At 53.3% G+C, this 19,210-nt stretch overlaps 1 protein-coding gene across 1 annotated transcript in view; it reads left to right on the top strand.

The window, feature by feature from the left end:
- Positions 1–9,916, top strand: part of LOC121328613 (cAMP-dependent protein kinase type II-alpha regulatory subunit-like) — a 45,492-nt gene extending 35,576 nt beyond the window's left edge. The window contains 6 exon segments of the mRNA XM_041273453.1: positions 2,213–2,366; positions 4,525–4,630; positions 5,159–5,191; positions 5,681–5,718; positions 8,426–8,564; positions 8,734–9,916. Coding sequence (XP_041129387.1) covers positions 2,213–2,366; positions 4,525–4,630; positions 5,159–5,191; positions 5,681–5,718; positions 8,426–8,564; positions 8,734–8,858 — 595 coding nt within the window. The 3' untranslated portion in view covers positions 8,859–9,916.
- The last annotated feature ends 9,294 nt before the right edge of the window (positions 9,917–19,210 follow it).

Genomic DNA, 19,210 nt, shown 5'->3' with positions numbered 1-19,210 from the left:
TGTGTGTGTGTGTGTGTGTGTGTGTGTGTGTATATGCGTATTCCTGTTGTGTTATACTCTCTCTGTGTGTATTCCTGTGTGTTGACATGTGTCAGTTCCGCTCCTTTGTGTGTGTGTGTGTGTGTTATTCCTGTGTGTGTGTGTGTGTGTGTCAGTGTATATATTCCTGTGTGTGTGTGTCAGTGTATATGTGTGTGTGTGTCAGTGTGTCTGTCAGCTGTATCTGTCCTGGTTGTGGTATAATTGTGTGTCTCAGTGTGTTTATATATGAGTCCAGTGGTGTGGTTTTGTCTGGTACTTTTGGTGTGGATGTGGTGTGACATGTCACATATTTCTTCAAGTATGTGTACGTGAGATGCTTTTATATGAACCTCATGATACTAGTTTTCTCTTGAATGACGTCTCTCTGAAGGGGTCTGACAGTGTCCTGAACAGTCACTGTCCTGCAGGGCGATGGAGAGGGGGGGGGGGGGGGTACTGCATGCAAATTCCTCCGCTCCTCTGCTTGCTGCAAAGTGAATTCCCCTGCAGCCATAAAAGGAAAGAATGAATTCACTGCAGAGAGGGGGAAGAGATACACACTGCAGAGAGGGAGAAGAGATACACACTGCAGAGAGGGAAAAGAGATACACACTGCAGAGAGGGGGAAGAGATACACACTGCAGAGAGGGAAAAGAGATACACACTGCAGAGAGGGAAAAGAGATACACACTGCAGAGAGGGGGAAGAGATACACATTGCAGAGAGGGAAAAGAGATACACACTGCAGAGAGGGAAAAGAGATACACACTGCAGAGAGGGAAAAGAGATACACACTGCAGAGAGGGGGAAGAGATACACATTGCAGAGAGGGGGAAGAGATACACATTGCAGAGAGGGAAAAGAGATACACACTGCAGAGAGGGGGAAGAGATACACACTGCAGAGAGGGGGAAGAGATACACACTGCAGAGAGGGGGAAGAGATACACATTGCAGAGAGGGGGAAGAGATACACATTGCAGAGAGGGGGAAGAGATACACATTGCAGAGAGGGAAAAGAGATACACACTGCAGAGAGGGGGAAGAGATACACACTGCAGAGAGGGAAAAGAGATACACACTGCAGAGAGGGGGAAGAGATACACATTGCAGAGAGGGAAAAGAGATACACACTGCAGAGAGGGAAAAGAGATACACACTGCAGAGAGGGAAAAGAGATACACACTGCAGAGAGGGAAAAGAGATACACACTGCAGAGAGGGGGAAGAGATACACACTGCAGAGAGGGAAAAGAGATACACACTGCAGAGAGGGAAAAGAGATACACACTGCAGAGAGGGAAAAGAGATACGCACTGCAGAGAGGGAAAAGAGATACGCACTGCAGAGAGGGAAAAGAGATACGCACTGCAGAGAGGGAAAAGAGATACGCATTGCAGAGAGGGAAAAGAGATACACATTGCAGAGAGGGAAAAGAGATACACACTGCAGAGAGGGAAAAGAGATACACACTGCAGAGAGGGAAAAGAGATACACACTGCAGAGAGGGAAAAGAGATACACACTGCAGAGAGGGAAAAGAGATACACACTGCAGAGAGGGAAAAGAGATACACACTGCAGAGAGGGAAAAGAGATACACACTGCAGAGAGGGAAAAGAGATACACACTGCAGAGAGGGAAAAGAGATACATACTGCAGAGAGGGAAAAGAGATACGCACTGCAGAGAGGGAAAAGAGATACGCACTGCAGAGAGGGAAAAGAGATACGCACTGCAGAGAGGGAAAAGAGATACGCATTGCAGAGAGGGAAAAGAGATACACATTGCAGAGAGGAAAAAGAGATACACACTGCAGAGAGGGGGAAGAGATACACCCTGCAGAGAGGGGGAAGAGATACACACTAGAGAGGGGGAAGAGATACACCCTGCAGAGAGGGAAGAGAGATACACCCTGCAGAGAGGGGGAAGAGATACACACTGCAGAGGGGGAAGAGAGATACACACTGCAGATAGGGGGAAGAGAGATACACACTGCAGAGAGGGGGAAGGGCAAGTGTGTGTTTCTTGTATGTGTGTGTCTGCTTCGTGTGTGGAAAGTTTATCCAAGTACTTCCTGTATTTCCCTGGGGTTATTTTTTTCAGATCCACGCAGTGACTACTGCCCAAGAGTGCTTTGCTTTTATTAACTCTGTTCTGTCTCTAATTCTCTCTCTCTCTCTCTCCTCTCTGCAGGGGCGTGTATGATATCTTGGTGCTGAAGGGTGAGCAGAGTGTCTGCGTGGGGCAGTACAATGACAGGGGCAGCTTCGGAGAACTAGCACTCATGTACAACACACCGCGTGCTGCAACTATCGTAGCGACCACAGAGGGGGCACTGTGGGGCCTGGTGAGTGTAACAGGGAGCAGGGTCAGCTGTATAGTCCAGTCACAGTGAGCAGGTGTTAGCTGTTAGCAGTGTGAGCATAGCTGTATAGTCCAGTCACAGTGAGCAGGGTTAGCTGTACAGTGAGCAGGGTTAGTTGTATAGTCCAGCAGTCACAGTGAGCAGGGTTAGCTGTATAGTCCAGGCACAGTGAGCAGGGTTAGCTGTATAGTCCAGTCACAGTGAGCAGGGTTAGCTGTATAGTCCAGTCACAGTGAGCAGGGTTAGCTGTATAGTCCAGTCACAGTGAGCAGGGTTAGCTGTATAGTCCAGTCACAGTAGCAGTCACAGTGAGCAGGGTTAGCTGTATAGTCCAGTCACAGTGAGCAGGGTTAGCTGTATAGTCCAGTCACAGTGAGCAGGGTTAGCTGTATAGTCCAGTCACAGTGAGCAGGGTTAGCTGTAAATCCCAGTCACAAGAGCAGGGTGAGCTGTATAGTCCCAGCTCACAGTGAGCAGGGTTAGCTTAGCTGTCATAGTCCACAGTGAGCAGGTCCAGCTGTAATAGCAGTCACAGTGAGCGGGAATGAAGCTTTATAGTCCAGTCACAGGGAGCAGGGTTACTGTATAGATCCCAGTCACAGTGAGCAGGGTGCTTAGTCCAGTCACTAGTGAGCAGAGGTTAGCTGTATAGTCCAGTCACAGTGAGCAGGGTTAGCTGTATAGATTGGCACACTAGTCCAGTCACAGTGAGCAGGGTTAGCTGTATAGTCCAGTCACAGTGAGCAGGGTTAGCTGTATAGTCCAGTCACAGTGAGCAGGGTTAGCTGTATAGCCCAGCAGTCACAGTGAGCAGGGTTAGCTGTATAGTCCAGTCACAGTGAGCAGGGTTAGCTGTATAGTCCAGTCACAGTGAGCAGGGTTAGCTGTATAGTCCAGTCACAGTGAGCAGGGTTAGCTGTATAGTCCAGTCACAGTGAGCAGGGTTAGCTGTATAGTCCAGTCACAGTGAGCAGGGTTAGCTGTATAGTCCAGTCACAGTGAGCAGGGTTAGCTGTATAGTCCAGTCACAGTGAGCAGGGTTAGCTGTATAGTCCCAGTCACAGTGAGCAGGGTTAGCTGTATAGTCCAGTCACAGTGAGCAGGGTTAGCTGTATAGTCCAGCAGTCACAGTGAGCAGGGTTAGCTGTATAGTCCAGTCACAGTGAGCAGGGTTAGCTGTATAGTCCAGTCACAGTGAGCAGGGTTAGCTGTACAGTCCAGCAGTCACAGTGAGCAGGGTTAGCTGTATAGTCCAGTCACAGTGAGCAGGGTTAGCTGTATAGTCCAGTCACAGTGAGCAGGGTTAGCTGTATAGTCCAGTCACAGTGAGCAGGGTTAGCTGTATAGTCCCAGTCACAGTGAGCAGGGTTAGCTGTATAGTCCAGCAGTCACAGTGAGCAGGGTTAGCTGTATAGTCCAGCAGTCACAGTGAGCAGGGTTAGCTGTATAGTCCAGTCACAGTGAGCAGGGTTAGCTGTATAGTCCAGCAGTCACAGTGAGCAGGGTTAGCTGTATAGTCCAGTCACAGTGAGCAGGGTTAGCTGTATAGTCCAGTCACAGTGAGCAGGGTTAGCTGTATAGTCCAGTCACAGTGAGCAGGGTTAGCTGTACAGTCCAGCAGTCACAGTGAGCAGGGTTAGCTGTATAGTCCAGTCACAGTTAGCTGTATAACACAGCAGTGACACACACACACACCTCAGCTTAACTAGCCTCTCTATGGGTTGCCTGTCTAATTGTAATAAAATCTGGAATCACTCGAACTGCTCCGCTCTGAGGCCAGTGTCCCCAGGATTTTAAAATGAATCATCTCCTGGAGAAGGAATCTCCACTTGCAGCGTACTGCCAATAGCAGAGGAGTGGGTGGCATGTGAGGGTTAATAAAACTCGATTTCACCGTGGCTGGAGGGAGGGAGGGTGGTATCGCACCATGGTGCTGCATTGCCATCTAGTGGATGTTGGTCAGCACTGCTGGGTGTTTGCTGGCTGCAGTGCCACTGGGACACGGAGCACTTCAGAGTATGTATCCAGCTGCATTGAACACAGTGAACACGTGTTGCAAGAGTGTTCCTCCTGTGTTTCTGGCGTGTTCTTAGTGTGTTCCTCCCATGTGCATGACGGCCGGCGTGTTTCTCTGTTGCAGGACCGTGTGACGTTCCGACGGCTCGTCCTCAAGAACAACGCCAAGAAGAGGAAGACCTACGAGACCTTTGTCGAGTCCGTGCCCCTGCTCAAATCACTGGAGGTGAGGAGAGGGGAGACAGGCTGGGGGAGAGAGAGAGGGGAGGAGACAGGGGGGAGAGGAGGGAGGAGGGAGGGGGTGGGAGAGAGATGGAGGGAGACGGCTTGGTGGGTAGAGGGGAGAGAGAGGGAGGGGAGACAGGCTGGGGGAGAGAGGGGAGAGAGAGGGGGAGAGGACGGCTGCTGAGAACGGCTTTTGTGGTCGATCGGAGAGAGGGAGAGAGAGGGAGGGGAGACGGGGCTGGGGTGAGATGGGGGAGAGGAGGGAGGGTTAGACGGAGGCTGGGGCGTGTGGGGGAGAGAGAGGGAGGGAGACGGGCTGGGGGAGAGAGAGGGATGGGGGACGGCTGGGCTGGGGGGAGGGAGAGAGAGGGAGGGGAGACTGGCTGGGGAGAGTGGAGAAGAGGAGGGGAGACGGGGCTCTGGGGAGAGGGGAGACAGGCTAGGGTGGAGAGGGGAAGGAGAGAGAGAGAGAGAGAGGGAGGGGTATACAGGCTGCAGGAGTCTAATTGCCTTCTCTCCTACCCCATCCAGTTGCAAGAGAGAGAAGATGTGAGACTTGATCGGATGTGAAGAACTACCCGGTGGGGAGCGCATCACTCACTCAGGTTATGGGTGGGGGTCGTGGTGGGCGGATCGCATCATCACTCAGGTTAGTGGGGGGGGGTGCTGTGCGGTGGGGGGAGCGCATCATCACTCAGGTGAGGGGGGGGGTGTCTGTGCGGTGGGGAGCGCATCATCACTCAGGGTGAGGGGTCCCCCTGTCTGTGCGGTGTGTAGTGGAGCGCATCATCACTCCCCCAGGTGAGGGGGGGTGTCTGTGCGTATGGGGGGAGCGCATCACATCCCCCCCAGGTGGAAAGGTTCGGGGGGGGGTCTGTGCTGTGGGCGGAGCGCAAATCATCAGGGGGGGTGGGGGGGGGGGGGGGGGGGTCTGTGCGGTGGGGGAGCGCATCATCACTCAGGGGGGGGGGGGTCTGCGGTGGGGGAGCGCATCATCACTCAGGTGAGGGGGGGTCTGTGCGGTGGGGGGGGGAGCGCATCATCACTCAGGTGAGGGGGGGTCTGTGCGGTGGGGGAGCGCATCATCACTCAGGTGAGGGGGGGTCTGCGGTGGGGGAGCGCATCATCACTCAGGTGAGGGGGGGTCTGCGGTGGGGGAGCGCATGCGGTGGGGGTGAGGGGGGGTCTGTGCGGTGGGGAGCGCGCATCATCACTCGTGGGTGGGGGGGGGGTGTCTGTGTCGGTGGGGGCACGCATCACCACTCGTTAGTAGTGAGGGGGTCTGTGCGGTGGGGGTGATCGCGCATCACTCACTCGGGTGGAGGTGCGGGGGGGTCTGTGCGGCGGGGGAGCGCATCATCACTCAGTGTGAGGGGGGCGGGGGTCTGCTGCGGGGGTGGGTTAGGCTCACCACACTAAGTCGGGGTGAGGGAGGGAGCGGTCTCACGCAGCCGGGGGTGGGGGGGGGTGGTCGCGTAGGGTGCGCACCCACCTGGTTCGGGTTAGGGGGGGGGTCTGTGCGGTGGGGGTATAGCGCATCCCCCACTCTGTCCGAAACACAACCGGGTGAGGGGGGGGGGGGGGGGGGGTCTGTGCGGTGGGGCCACTCGCGTAGGTGGGTCGTGTGGGGGAGACGCATCACCCCCACTCGGGTGGGGGAGAGGGGTCTGGTGTGGTGTGGGGACACGCGCATCCTCGTCCACTCGGGTGGGGGGGGGGGGGGGGGGGGGTCTGGGGGGGGGGGGAAGGGGGGGGGGGTCTGTCCTGTAGTGGTGAGCGCATCATCACCACTCGGGTGAGGGGGGGGGGTGTCTGTGCGGTGGGGAGCGCATCATCACTCGGGTGAGGGGGGGTCTGTGCGTAGTGGTGAGCCTCCACTCCCCCCCAGACACGGGGTGCCCCTGCTCGCGTAGTGGTCAAACACCCAATCTCGGTGGGGGGGGGGGGGTCTGTGCGGTGGGGGGGGGGTGCGTGACCCCCTGTCTGTGCGGTAGTGAGCCGCATGTATCATCACTCAGGTGAGGGGGGGTTCTTTGCGGTGGGCGTGAGGAGCGCAGAGCCCACTCGGGTGAGTGGGGGCTACGCCCCCCCTGTGCGGATGGGGGAGCGCATCACCACTCTGGTGCGGTGGGGGAGGGCGGGTCTGTCCCCAAAAGGGTTGGGGAGCGACATCAATCACTCGGGTCATCCGAGGGGTACCGGTCTGTGCCGTGGGGGAGCGCATCCTCATAACTCGGGTGAGGGGGGGTCCTTCGCGGTTGTGGGGAGCGCACACACACTCGGTGAGGGGGGTGGGTGGGGGGGGGGTCGTTGTGCGGTTGGGGACTCATCCCCCCCAGACTGTTGAGGGGGTGGGGTTGGCGTAGGGGTGAGCACCATCATCGTGGCCCCCCAGAGCGCACAAACACATCCTCACGTGGGTAGTAGTTGTACGTTGGGGGATGGGTACATACACGCCTGTTGTGTAAAGGGTGGTGAAGCTTGTGCGGTGGGTGAGTTTATTGCTGACCTGGTGGGGGAGCGCATCATCGTCTCTGCAGGTGGGGTCTGGGCAGACGAACTAGTACATCACCATCGTGAGGAGTCCCTAGGGATGAGTGTACACATGAAGGGCACTCGACGGTGACAAAAAAGAGAGTGGTGTCGTCCCCCTGTGAATAGACTCTGTCCTAGTTTTTTCTCTTCCCCCTCCAAAAAAACAATCCTCGGGCCTCTCATCTCGTTGGCACTCAGTCTCTCCCTGGGGTCTCTCGGTAAGACTAACATCTGAGACTCTCCCTCCTTCCCGTCAATCTTACCCCTCCATCCCCGTCTCTCCCCCTCCATCCCCGTCTCTCCCTGTAGACTCTCCCCCTCCATCCCCGTCTCTCCCCCTCCATCCCCGTCTCTCCCCCTCCATCCCCGTCTCTCCCTGTAGACTCTCCCCCTCCATCCCCGTCTCTCCCCCTCCATCCCCGTCTCTCCCTGTAGACTCTCCCCCGTCCATCCCCGTAGACTCTCCCCCTCCATCCCCGTCTCTCCCTGTAGACTCTCCCTGTCCTCTCCCTCCCCGTCTCTCCCTGTAGACTCTCCCCCTCCATCCCCGTCTCTCCCTGTAGACTCTCCCCCTCCATCCCCGTCTCTCCCTGTAGACTCTCCCCCTCCATCCCCGTCTCTCCCTCCCCTACCCTCCCCCCCTCCATCCCCGTCTCTCCCTGTAGACTCTCCCCCTCCATCCCCGTCTCTCCCTGTAGACTCTCCCCCTCCATCCCCGTCTCTCCCTGTAGACTCTCCCCCTCCATCCCCGTCTCTCCCTGTAGACTCTCCCCCTCCATCCCCGTCTCTCCCTGTAGACTCTCCCCCTCCATCCCCGTCTCTCCCTGTAGACTCTCCCCCTCCATCCCCGTCTCTCCCCCTCCATCCCCGTCTCTCCCTGTAGACTCTCCCCCTCCATCCCCGTCTCTCCCTGTAGACTCTCCCCCTCCATCCCCGTCTCTCCCCCTCCATCCCCGTCTCTCCCCCTCCATCCCCGTCTCTCCCTGTAGACTCTCCCCCTCCATCCCCGTCTCTCCCTGTAGACTCTCCCCCTCCATCCCCGTCTCTCCCTGTAGACTCTCCCCCTCCATCCCTGTCTCTCCCTGTAGACTCTCCCTCTCCATCCCCGTCTCTCCCTGTAGACGATCCCACTCCCTCCCCGTCTCTCCCTGTAGACTCTCCCCCTCCCTCCTCACTCATGCTAGACCCTCTTTCAGACCTCGCTGGGCAGTGTCTCTCTCCTCTCTCACACTCCCCGCACCCCTCTCTCTCCTCTCTCTGTCCAGACGAAGGCAGACCACCAGGACAATGCGGAGGTAGAGATTGCTCGCTGCTCACTTGGACAGTATTTCGGGGAGCTGGCCCTCGTCACCAACAAGCCCAGAGCCGCCTCTGCCTACGCTGTGGGGGACGTCAAGTGCTTGAGTAAGAGACATGTGGGATACATGATGGATTTGGGGTACACTGTCAATATGTGAATACACTTTGTTTGGTGGGCGCACTCTAAATATACGTGGGTATTCTGTCAGTATTGGGGTACCTGCTGCATTGTTGGAATAATAATTCTCAACTGATAATTCTCCCCCCTTCTCAGTAATGGATGTCCAGGCGTTCGAGCGGCTGCTGGGCTCCTGCAAGGAGATCATGAAGAGGAACATCTCGCACTATGAGGAGCAGCTGGTGGCGCTGTTCGGATCCAGCATGGACCTGCGGGACTAGAGCCCCGAGTCCACACCGCCGCTGCTGCTGCTGCTGCTGCCTGTGCCTTCACTACCCACAGAGACAAGAGACATCTTACCAAACCAGAGACCCTGACCACAGAGACATCTTGCCATACTATAGAAAGAGACCCTATACCCTGACCCAGAGACCCTGTCCAACTGTAGAGAGACTGATACATCTTACCAAACCAGAGAAGTTCTGACCCTTAAAGACATTGAGACATCTTACCAGACCAGAGATGAACAGACAAACATCTTGCCAGACTAGAGAGAGGAACATAGAGACATCTTACCAGACTAGAGAAAGGAACATGGAGACATCTTACCAGACTAGAGAGAGGAACAGAGAGACATCTTACCAGACTAGAAAAAGGAACATAGAGACATCTTACCAGACTAGAGAGGATCACATATATCTTACCAGACTAGAGAGAGGAACAGAGAGACATCTTACCAGACTAGAGAAAGGAACATAGAGACATCTTACCAGACTAGAGAGGAACACATATATCTTACCAGACTAGAGAGGAACAGAGAGACATCTTACCAGACTGGAAAAAGGAACATAGAGACATCTTACTAGACTAGAGAGGAACAGAGAGACATCTTACCAGACTAGAGAGGAACACATATATCTTACCAGACTAGAGAGAGGAACATAGAGACATCTTACCAGACTAGAGAGGAACAGATACATCTTACCAGACTAGAGAGAGGAACATAGAGACATCTTACCAGATTAGAAAAAGGAACATAGAGACATCTTACCAGACTAGAGAGGAACAGAGAGACATCTTACCAGACTAGAGAGAGGAACAGAGAGACATCTTACCAGTCTAGAAACAAAGAGACAGAGACCCCTAACACCAACTGAGACCCTACCCATGAAACAAGAGCAGAGTGAAGCTACTGAAAGAGACCATGCCTTCCACCCCCCTCTCCCTGGGGTTACAGGGGGAGTGAAGGGGTACAGACTGGGGTTATAGGGGTAGTGAAGGGGTACAGGCTGTGTGGGGTTACAGGGGTGTGAAGGGGTTCAGGCATCAGTATGAGCTGCATTTGATTGAAAAATATATAAAATATGTTACCTGGGGATGTGGTTGATCTCTCCTTTGTTCTCCGTCCTCACTTCGATGACTTTCTCCTGGGACGGAAGGTGGGGGAGAGGGACCCCAATGTCCCCCGCACTTGTGTTCCCCATGTCTGACCCCAATGATCCCCCATCACTTCCCCAGTGTCCCGACACACCCAATATGGGGGGGGGCCCCACACTTCCCCCAAGTCCGTAGTCATACTTCGACGTAAACTAACTTTTTATAATATTTTATCTGAAAAGTTATATTTGGGGGGGGGGGGGGGGGGGGGGGGGGGGGGGGGGTTGGAGCGTTCTCTGGTACCCTGGCCAGACTGTAGAGAAATGTAGAGTTCTGTTTTTAATGTGCTTGAAGTGGTACTTCAGGCTTCCCTCGAGTCAGAGTGGGGCTGGCATCCCCTTTAACATCGCGGGGGGGTGGGCAGGTAAACATTTCCTTTAATTTTAAGGACAATTTTTTTTTTTTTTTAAATATATATAAAATTCAGTAGAATGCAGTTACAGGTGCAAGCCACAAGGTGGCATCTCTGGGCACCAAATACATCAGAAAATATAGTTGAAAAATGTAGTGAATTATTATTATTAAAGGGGTTATTTTTCTGCTTGCCTTCCACTGCTAAATAGGTGTAGGGCAATAAAAAGCGGGGAACGGAATGGGTGAGTCGCAGTCGTCATAGTTCCTCACGGCCTAACCCTTTTTCCCATGGTGGTGGTTGGTGGTGGTCGGTCATACCCATCCCACATCCCGTCCCGGCCCGTCCCTCCCACCCACCCCCCTCACTATGGGTAGGGTAGGGTGGCCTGGGCTGGGCTGGGCTGGGTAGGGTAGGGTAGGGTAGGGTAGGGCAGGGCAGGGCAGGGAGGGTGGGTTGGGGTGAGTGCAGTATTGGGAGGGTGTGGTGGGTTGGGCAGTGAGTGGGGTGGGGTGAGTGCAGTATTGGGTGAGTGCAGTATTGGGTAGGGTGTGGTAGGGTGAGTTTTATTCTAGCAGCAGGTCCAGTCACTGGTGTGGGTGGAGGGGAGGATCCTGTTCAAGCTCAGGACTGGCTGCTTGGGGCTCACACTGCTTGTTTTTATTAATATCACAGAATGAATGTTAAGCCTGCCCTGGCTCACACTGCTCTTTGCAGTGCCACTGTTAAACCTGGACTGGAGCGCTCCTGCAGGGTTGGAGTTCACCCTGTAGCCCTGCTCCCGGTCTCTCACACTCCAGTCCAGCTCCGGTCTTTCACTCCAGGAGTTCTTTCCTCTCGGTGGCAGCAGAGGCAAGTCCTCAAGGGGTCCCTCAAGTATGCTGCTAATGACCTGCTTGTAAACCCTTCATTCTGGGAGGCTGGAATCAGGCTTCACCCCAGCCAGGTCCTGCTTTGCTTTCATGAACGCACGACTGTAGTCTTTTAAAAATACATTCACGTGTAAACCCTTTCAGTCCTGAATCCTTGTGGTCGAGCTGAAGAATGCGACATTAAGTTTTATATAATGCAAAAAGGATTTATTGAGCATACATGAAAACAGGACAAGATGAATGTTTTTTACAGTATATTGTGCTAAACGGGACTTCAGCGTCCCCGTGGGCTCTTCAAGAACTCAAAACGCTGCTGACAGCAGGAGGGGCCTTGAGGTCCTGTCAGGACTCAAAGGGTTAATGGACCTGGTTGGATGAACCGCTGCCCCCGACACTCCCTCTAGAGGGCGCCACCACGCAGCCACTCTGACAGAGAACACTCCGGACTCACTACAGCCAAGGCAGGCTGCAGTTCACATAAAATACTACTTCATTTTGGGAAAAAAAAAACTAAAAATATATATATATATAAAAAATTTTTTAGAACTTATTTTCAATGAACAAAAACCACCGTTTTTTTAAAAAATCTTTAATAAAAGTTACTTTGTTTTGGTGGAAAAAAAGTATTATTGAAACCTGATGTTATTACCATTAATATTATTATTATCATTCTTATTGATGAAAATGCTGATTCACTTTGTGCTGTTGATGAGAAAAGGAAATGTGTTTAAGTTCAATTATATTCTTTACACTTTTTGGACAATAAAAAGTAAAAAAATCTTGCTTATTTCTCTTAGATTCTCTTTTGAATGAGTTTTTCTGAAATAAACATTTTGTTTAAAGGAGTTCTTCAGCCAGTCTTTACTGAGGGAGGAGAGGGGAGGGGAGGGGAGATTGGGTTAGTGTTCTTCAGCCAGTCTTTACTGAGGGAGGAGAGGGGAGGGGAGATTGGGTTAGAGTTCTTCAGCCAGTCTTTACTGAGGGAGGAGAGGGGAGGGGAGATTGGGTTAGAGTTCTTCAGCCAGTCTTTACTGAGGGAGGAGAGGGGAGGGGAGATTGGGTTAGAGTTCTTCAGCCAGTCTTTACTGAGGGAGGAGAGGGGAGGGGAGATTGGGTTAGAGTTCTTCAGCCAGTCTTTACTGAGGGAGGAGAGGGGAGGGGAGATTGGGTTAGAGTTCTTCAGCCAGTCTTTACTGAGGGAGGAGAGGGGAGGGGAGATTGGGTTAGAGTTCTTCAGCCAGTCTTTACTGAGGGAGGAGAGGGGAGGGGAGATTGGGTTAGTGTTCTTCAGCCAGTCTTTACTGAGGGAGGAGAGGGGAGGGGAGATTGGGTTAGAGTTCTTCAGCCAGTCTTTACTGAGGGAGGGGAGGGGAGGGGAGATGGGGGGGAGTTCTTCAGGTCTTTACTGAGTTCTTCAGCCAGTCTTTACTGAGGGGAGGGGAGGGGAGGGGAGATTGGGTTAGTGTTCTTCAGCCAGTCTTTACTGAGGGAGGAGAGGGGAGGGGAGATTGGGTTAGAGTTCTTCAGCCAGTCTTTACTGAGGGAGGAGAGGGGAGGGGAGATTGGGTTAGAGTTCTTCAGCCAGTCTTTACTGAGGGAGGGAGGGGAGGGGAGGGGAGATTGGGTTAGAGTTCTTCAGCCAGTCTTTACTGAGGGAGGAGAGGGGAGGGGAGATTGGGTTAGAGTTCTTCAGCCAGTCTTTACTGAGGGAGGAGAGGGGAGGGGAGATTGGGTTAGAGTTCTTCAGCCAGTCTTTACTGAGGGAGGAGAGGGGAGGGGAGATTGGGTTAGTGTTCTTCAGCCAGTCTTTACTGAGGGAGGGGAGGGGAGGGGAGGGGAGATTGGGTTAGAGTTCTTCAGCCAGTCTTTACTGAGGGAGGAGAGGGGAGGGGAGATTGGGTTAGAGTTCTTCAGCCAGTCTTTACTGAGGGAGGAGAGGGGAGGGGAGATTGGGTTAGAGTTCTTCAGCCAGTCTTTACTGAGGGAGGAGAGGGGAGGGGAGATTGGGTTAGTGTTCTTCAGCCAGTCTTTACTGAGGGAGGAGAGGGGAGGGGAGATTGGGTTAGAGTTCTTCAGCCAGTCTTTACTGAGGGAGGAGAGGGGAGGGGAGATTGGGTTAGAGTTCTTCAGCCAGTCTTTACTGAGGGAGGGGAGGGGAGGGGAGGGGAGATTGGGTTAGAGTTCTTCAGCCAGTCTTTACTGAGGGAGGAGAGGGGAGGGGAGATTGGGTTAGTGTTCTTCAGCCAGTCTTTACTGAGGGAGGAGAGGGGAGGGGAGATTGGGTTAGTGTTCTTCAGCCAGTCTTTACTGAGGGAGGAGAGGGGAGGGGAGATTGGGTTAGTGTTCTTCAGCCAGTCTTTACTGAGGGAGGAGAGGGGAGGGGAGATTGGGTTAGTGTTCTTCAGCCAGTCTTTACTGAGGGAGGAGAGGGGAGGGGAGATTGGGTTAGAGTTCTTCAGCCAGTCTTTACTGAGGGAGGAGAGGGGAGGGGAGATTGGGTTAGTGTTCTTCAGCCAGTCTTTACTGAGGGAGGAGAGGGGAGGGGAGATTGGGTTAGAGTTCTTCAGCCAGTCTTTACTGAGGGAGGGGAGGGGAGGGGAGGGGAGATTGGGTTAGAGTTCTTCAGCCAGTCTTTACTGAGGGAGGGGAGGGGAGGGGAGGGGAGATTGGGTTAGAGTTCTTCAGCCAGTCTTTGGGTTAGTGTTCTTCAGCCAAACCCAGATTAACCCAGCTTTATGATGGAAGGAAGGGGGAGGGGAGAGTTGGTTATGAGAGTGTTCTTCAGCCACATCACAAACTCTCACTGAGGAAGACAGAGGTAGGGAGGGGAATTGGGTTTGAATGAGTGTTCTTCAGCCAGTCCACTACTGATGGAGGTGATGGGGGGAGATTGTTATTTGGACCTAGGTTCTTCAGCCAGTCGGTCAGAAATTACTCCCCCCCTCTCCCAGGGGACTCTGGAGAGGGGGGAATGGGGAAGGTGGGATCAGGGTACTCCTTAGTAGTGTTCTCTCAGAGCCCAAGTCTCTCTTTTACACTGAGAGGGAGGAGATCTCGGAGAAGGGGAGGGGATTGAGGGTTTATGTCCCCTCCCCGCTCAGCCCATCTTCACTGAAGTCTGCAGGTGGATGAGAGGGAGGGAGAGGGGAGGGGTCCTTACTGAGGGAGGGGAGATCGGGTGAGAGAGCTCTTCAGCCAGTCCTTACTGAGGGAGGGGAGGGGAGGGGAGATTGGGTTAGTGTTCTTCAGCCAGTCTTTACTGAGGGAGGAGAGGGGAGGGGAGATTGGGTTAGTGTTCTTCAGCCAGTCTTTACTGAGGGAGGAGAGGGGAGGGGAGATTGGGTTAGAGTTCTTCAGCCAGTCTTTACTGAGGGAGGAGAGGGGAGGGGAGATTGGGTTAGTGTTCTTCAGCCAGTCTTTACTGAGGGAGGAGAGGGGAGGGGAGATTGGGTTAGTGTTCTTCAGCCAGTCTTTACTGAGGGAGGGGAGGGGAGGGGAGATTGGGTTAGTGTTCTTCAGCCAGTCTTTACTGAGGGAGGAGAGGGGAGGGGAGATTGGGTTAGAGTTCTTCAGCCAGTCTTTACTGAGGGAGGGGAGGGGAGGGGAGATTGGGTTAGTGTTCTTCAGCCAGTCTTTACTGAGGGAGGGGAGGGGAGGGGAGATTGGGTTAGAGTTCTTCAGCCAGTCTTTACTGAGGGAGGAGAGGGGAGGGGAGGGGAGATTGGGTTAGTGTTCTTCAGCCAGTCTTTACTGAGGGAGGGGAGGGGAGGGGAGATTGGGTTAGAGTTCTTCAGCCAGTCTTTACTGAGGGAGGGAGAGGGGAGGGGAGATTGGGTTAGAGTTCTTCAGCCAGTCTTTACTGAGGGAGGGGAGGGGAGGGGAGATTGGGTTAGTGTTCTTCAGCCAGTCTTTACTGAGGGAGGAGAGGGGAGGGGAGATTGGGTTAGAGTTCTTCAGCCAGTCTTTACTGAGGGAGGGAGAGGGGAGGGGAGATTGGGTTAGAGTTCTTCAGCCAGTCTTTACTGAGGGAGGGGAGGGGAGGGGAGATTGGGTTAGTGTTCTTCAGCCAGTCTTTACTGAGGGAGGAGAGGGGAGGGGAGATTGGGTTAGAGTTCTTCAGCCAGTCTTTACTGAGGGAGGAGAGGGGAGGGGAGATTGGGTTAGAGTTCTTCAGCCAGTCTTTACTGAGGGAGGAGAGGGGAGGGGAGATTGGGTTAGAGTTCTTCAGCCAGTCTTTACTGAGGGAGGAGGGGAGGGGAGGGGAGATTGGGTTAGAGTTCTTCAGCCAGTCTTTACTGAGGGAGGGGAGGGGAGGGGAGATTGGGTTAGAGTTCTTCAGCCAGTCTTTACTGAGGGAGGAGAGGGGAGGGGAGATTGGGTTAGAGTTCTTCAGCCAGTCTTTACTGAGGGAGGAGAGGGGAGGGGAGATTGGGTTAGAGTTCTTCAGCCAGTCTTTACTGAGGGAGGAGAGGGGAGGGGAGATTGGGTTAGAGTTCTTCAGCCAGTCTTTACTGAGGGAGGAGAGGGGAGGGGAGATTGGGTTAGAGTTCTTCAGCCAGTCTTTACTGAGGGAGGGGAGGGGAGGGGAGATTGGGTTAGAGTTCTTCAGCCAGTCTTTACTGAGGGAGGGGAGGGGAGGGGAGATTGGGTAAAATCTCAAACGTCGTCAGAATGACTCCCTGCCTCTCCCGCCCCTCTGACCATCTCAGAAGTCTGTCAGAAATGAGAGGGGAGGGGAGGGAGGGGAGGGGGGGGAGATTGGGTTAGAGTTCTTCAGCCAGTCTTTACTGAGGGAGGAGAGGGGAGGGGAGATTGGGTTAGTGTTCTTCAGCCAGTCTTTACTGAGGGAGGGGAGGGGAGGGGAGATTGGGTTAGAGTTCTTCAGCCAGTCTTTACTGGGGGAGGAGAGGGGAGGGGAGATTGGGTTAGAGTTCTTCAGCCAGTCTTTACTGAGGGAGGAGAGGGGAGGGGAGATTGGGTTAGAGTTCTTCAGCCAGTCTTTACTGAGGGAGGAGAGGGGAGGGGAGATTGGGTTAGAGTTCTTCAGCCAGTCTTTACTGAGGGAGGAGAGGGGAGGGGAGATTGGGTTAGAGTTCTTCAGCCAGTCTTTACTGAGGGAGGAGAGGGGAGGGGAGATTGGGTTAGAGTTCTTCAGCCAGTCTTTACTGAGGGAGGAGAGGGGAGGGGAGATTGGGTTAGAGTTCTTCAGCCAGTCTTTACTGAGGGAGGAGAGGGGAGGGGAGATTGGGTTAGAGTTCTTCAGCCAGTCTTTACTGAGGGAGGAGAGGGGAGGGGAGATTGGGTTAGAGTTCTTCAGCCAGTCTTTACTGAGGGAGGGAGAGGGGAGGGGAGATTGGGTTAGTGTTCTTCAGCCAGTCTTTACTGAGGGAGGGGAGGGGAGGGGAGGGGAGATTGGGTTAGTGTTCTTCAGCCAGTCTTTACTGAGGGAGGAGAGGGGAGGGGAGATTGGGTTAGAGTTCTTCAGCCAGTCTTTACTGAGGGAGGGGAGGGGAGGGGAGATTGGGTTAGAGTTCTTCAGCCAGTCTTTACTGAGGGAGGAGGGGAGGGGAGGGGAGATTGGGTTAGAGTTCTTCAGCCAGTCTTTACTGAGGGAGGAGAGGGGAGGGGAGATTGGGTTAGAGTTCTTCAGCCAGTCTTTACTGAGGGAGGAGAGGGGAGGGGAGATTGGGTTAGAGTTCTTCAGCCAGTCTTTACTGAGGGAGGGAGGGGAGGGGAGGGGAGATTGGGTTAGAGTTCTTCAGCCAGTCTTTACTGAGGGAGGAGAGGGGAGGGGAGATTGGGTTAGAGTTCTTCAGCCAGTCTTTACTGAGGGAGGAGAGGGGAGGGGAGATTGGGTTAGAGTTCTTCAGCCAGTCTTTACTGAGGGAGGGGAGGGGAGGGGAGATTGGGTTAGTGTTCTTCAGCCAGTCTTTACTGAGGGAGGGGAGGGGAGGGGAGATTGGGTTAGTGTTCTTCAGCCAGTCTTTACTGAGGGAGGAGAGGGGAGGGGAGATTGGGTTAGAGTTCTTCAGCCAGTCTTTACTGAGGGAGGAGAGGGGAGGGGAGATCACACTGTAGCCGGTTCCATCTGTATCGTTTCATTTATTAATGGAATCACCGACCTCCAATACAACACAATACAGTCACACTTCGTGCTCAGCCTACATATTTTGCTTCAGTCATTACATTAGCAAATAGTCACCAAACCAATCGTTTTCACAGTAAGTTTACCAGCGTTTGGATCCTTGTTACTGCGAAACTGTCTCTGTGTTTCTGACCCTGAGAAAGTCTTCAGTTTCTACGGAAACGAAGTTGAATAGACGTTAGCGCTGCAGTTCTCAGACCAGGCCAGCAGATGGCGCGCATGTTCTTTAAAACTAAACATTGGCTTCCTATGATTTCCAGTGCGGTGCTGCGTGCCACAGAGAAACTACACACACAGCCTGGCCAGTGAATCAGATCAAAGCATTCCCGAAGTACATGTACTGAGCCACGTACAAGCACCGTGATCCACATTCACTGAGCTGAGAATGGAAAGAGAAACTAGCGAGGGATTGAGTGTTTGTGTGTGCATGTGTGTATATATTATATATATGTGTGTGTTTGTTTTAGTTTACAGATGCTGCACTGCAGTGAATGCTCCTTGTAGCTGCAGTTCACTTGATGCACCAGTACCTGTATCTGAAGTGTGTCCATAACTGGGATTGTAAGAAATAAACATGATCTCCCAGTACGCCTGGCTCCCAGTGGCTCCAGGGTTGCTCCCAGCCAGCAAACACAGAGTTGCACAAGACACTGGGGTTTGTGCAGGCAGGGAGCAGGGAGCAGGGATAAGCAGCGCTAAGTGAAAATTACACAAGCCCTTAAGCTGTCAGGCTAGCCACAGATACAGCGTGGATTTATTCACATTCCACTGGCCTGATCCTGCGAACACAGCTTTCCAGATATATGGACAGTCAGTGGGTTTGAATCCAGCTGATTCACGCTGTGTCAGCTCCCTGTCTCCCACAGTTTACTAAGAGGACTGTGCACACTGCTTAATCCAGTGGCTTTCACTGGCTTACCCCACCATCAGACTGTGCTTTACAATGCTCACCTGTGTACTGATATGCTTTCACTGTGCTTTACAATGCTCACCTGTGTACTGATATGCTTTCACTGTGCTTTACAATGCTCACCTGTGCTTTACCATGCTTTCACTGTGCTTTACAATGCTCACCTGTGTACTGATATGCTTTCACTGTGCTTTACAATGCTCACCTGTGTACTGATATGCTTTCATTGTGCTTTACAATGCTCACTTGTGTACTGATATGCTTTTACTGTGCTTTATAATGCTCACCTGTATACTGATATACTTTCACTGTGCTTTACCATGCTCACCTGCGCTTTTCAATGCTCACCTTTGTACTGATATACTTTCACTGTGCTTTACAATGCTTACTCTGCCATGATTTCACTGTGCTCTACTATGCTGATAACGCTCAACTTTTCCCTCTCCCTCTCTCTATCTACCCCTCTCACCTTACAATAAAGCAGTAATCACTGAGTGTGAGGTCATCTCTCCACAGCTCACCTGCGCTCTCTGCGCTGTCTCTGCTCTGGAAACAATGAGACAATTACAGAGCGGGGAGCCGGGACTACAGCAGGGCCGGGCCTCTTCCTTTCCATTCTCACAGAGCACTGAGGGGACCTGTAAACACACAGCACAGTGCCATCACCAGACAAGAGAGGGAGAGAGAGAGACGAGGAGGGAGGGAGTGAGGGGGAGACAGAGAGACCGGAACCAGCGCTTCACATTGAATTACACTGCTGTTCAATCTGCTGTGCAGTGTTTTCTTCTACTGCAGGAGGCCAGGGAGTCTCTCATGACAGTGCAAAGCAGGCAGTGTGACATCACAGCGGTACCCCTTACCCTTACCTTACCTTACTAAATTTGCAGACGACACAAAAGTAGGAGGAGTGGCAAACA

This window comes from Polyodon spathula, chromosome 16 (genome assembly GCF_017654505.1).
Source record: "Polyodon spathula isolate WHYD16114869_AA chromosome 16, ASM1765450v1, whole genome shotgun sequence".
NCBI lineage: Eukaryota > Metazoa > Chordata > Actinopteri > Acipenseriformes > Polyodontidae > Polyodon > Polyodon spathula.
The sequence above is the reverse complement of the archived record's forward strand: the minus strand, read 5'-3'. Positions and strand labels throughout refer to the sequence as shown.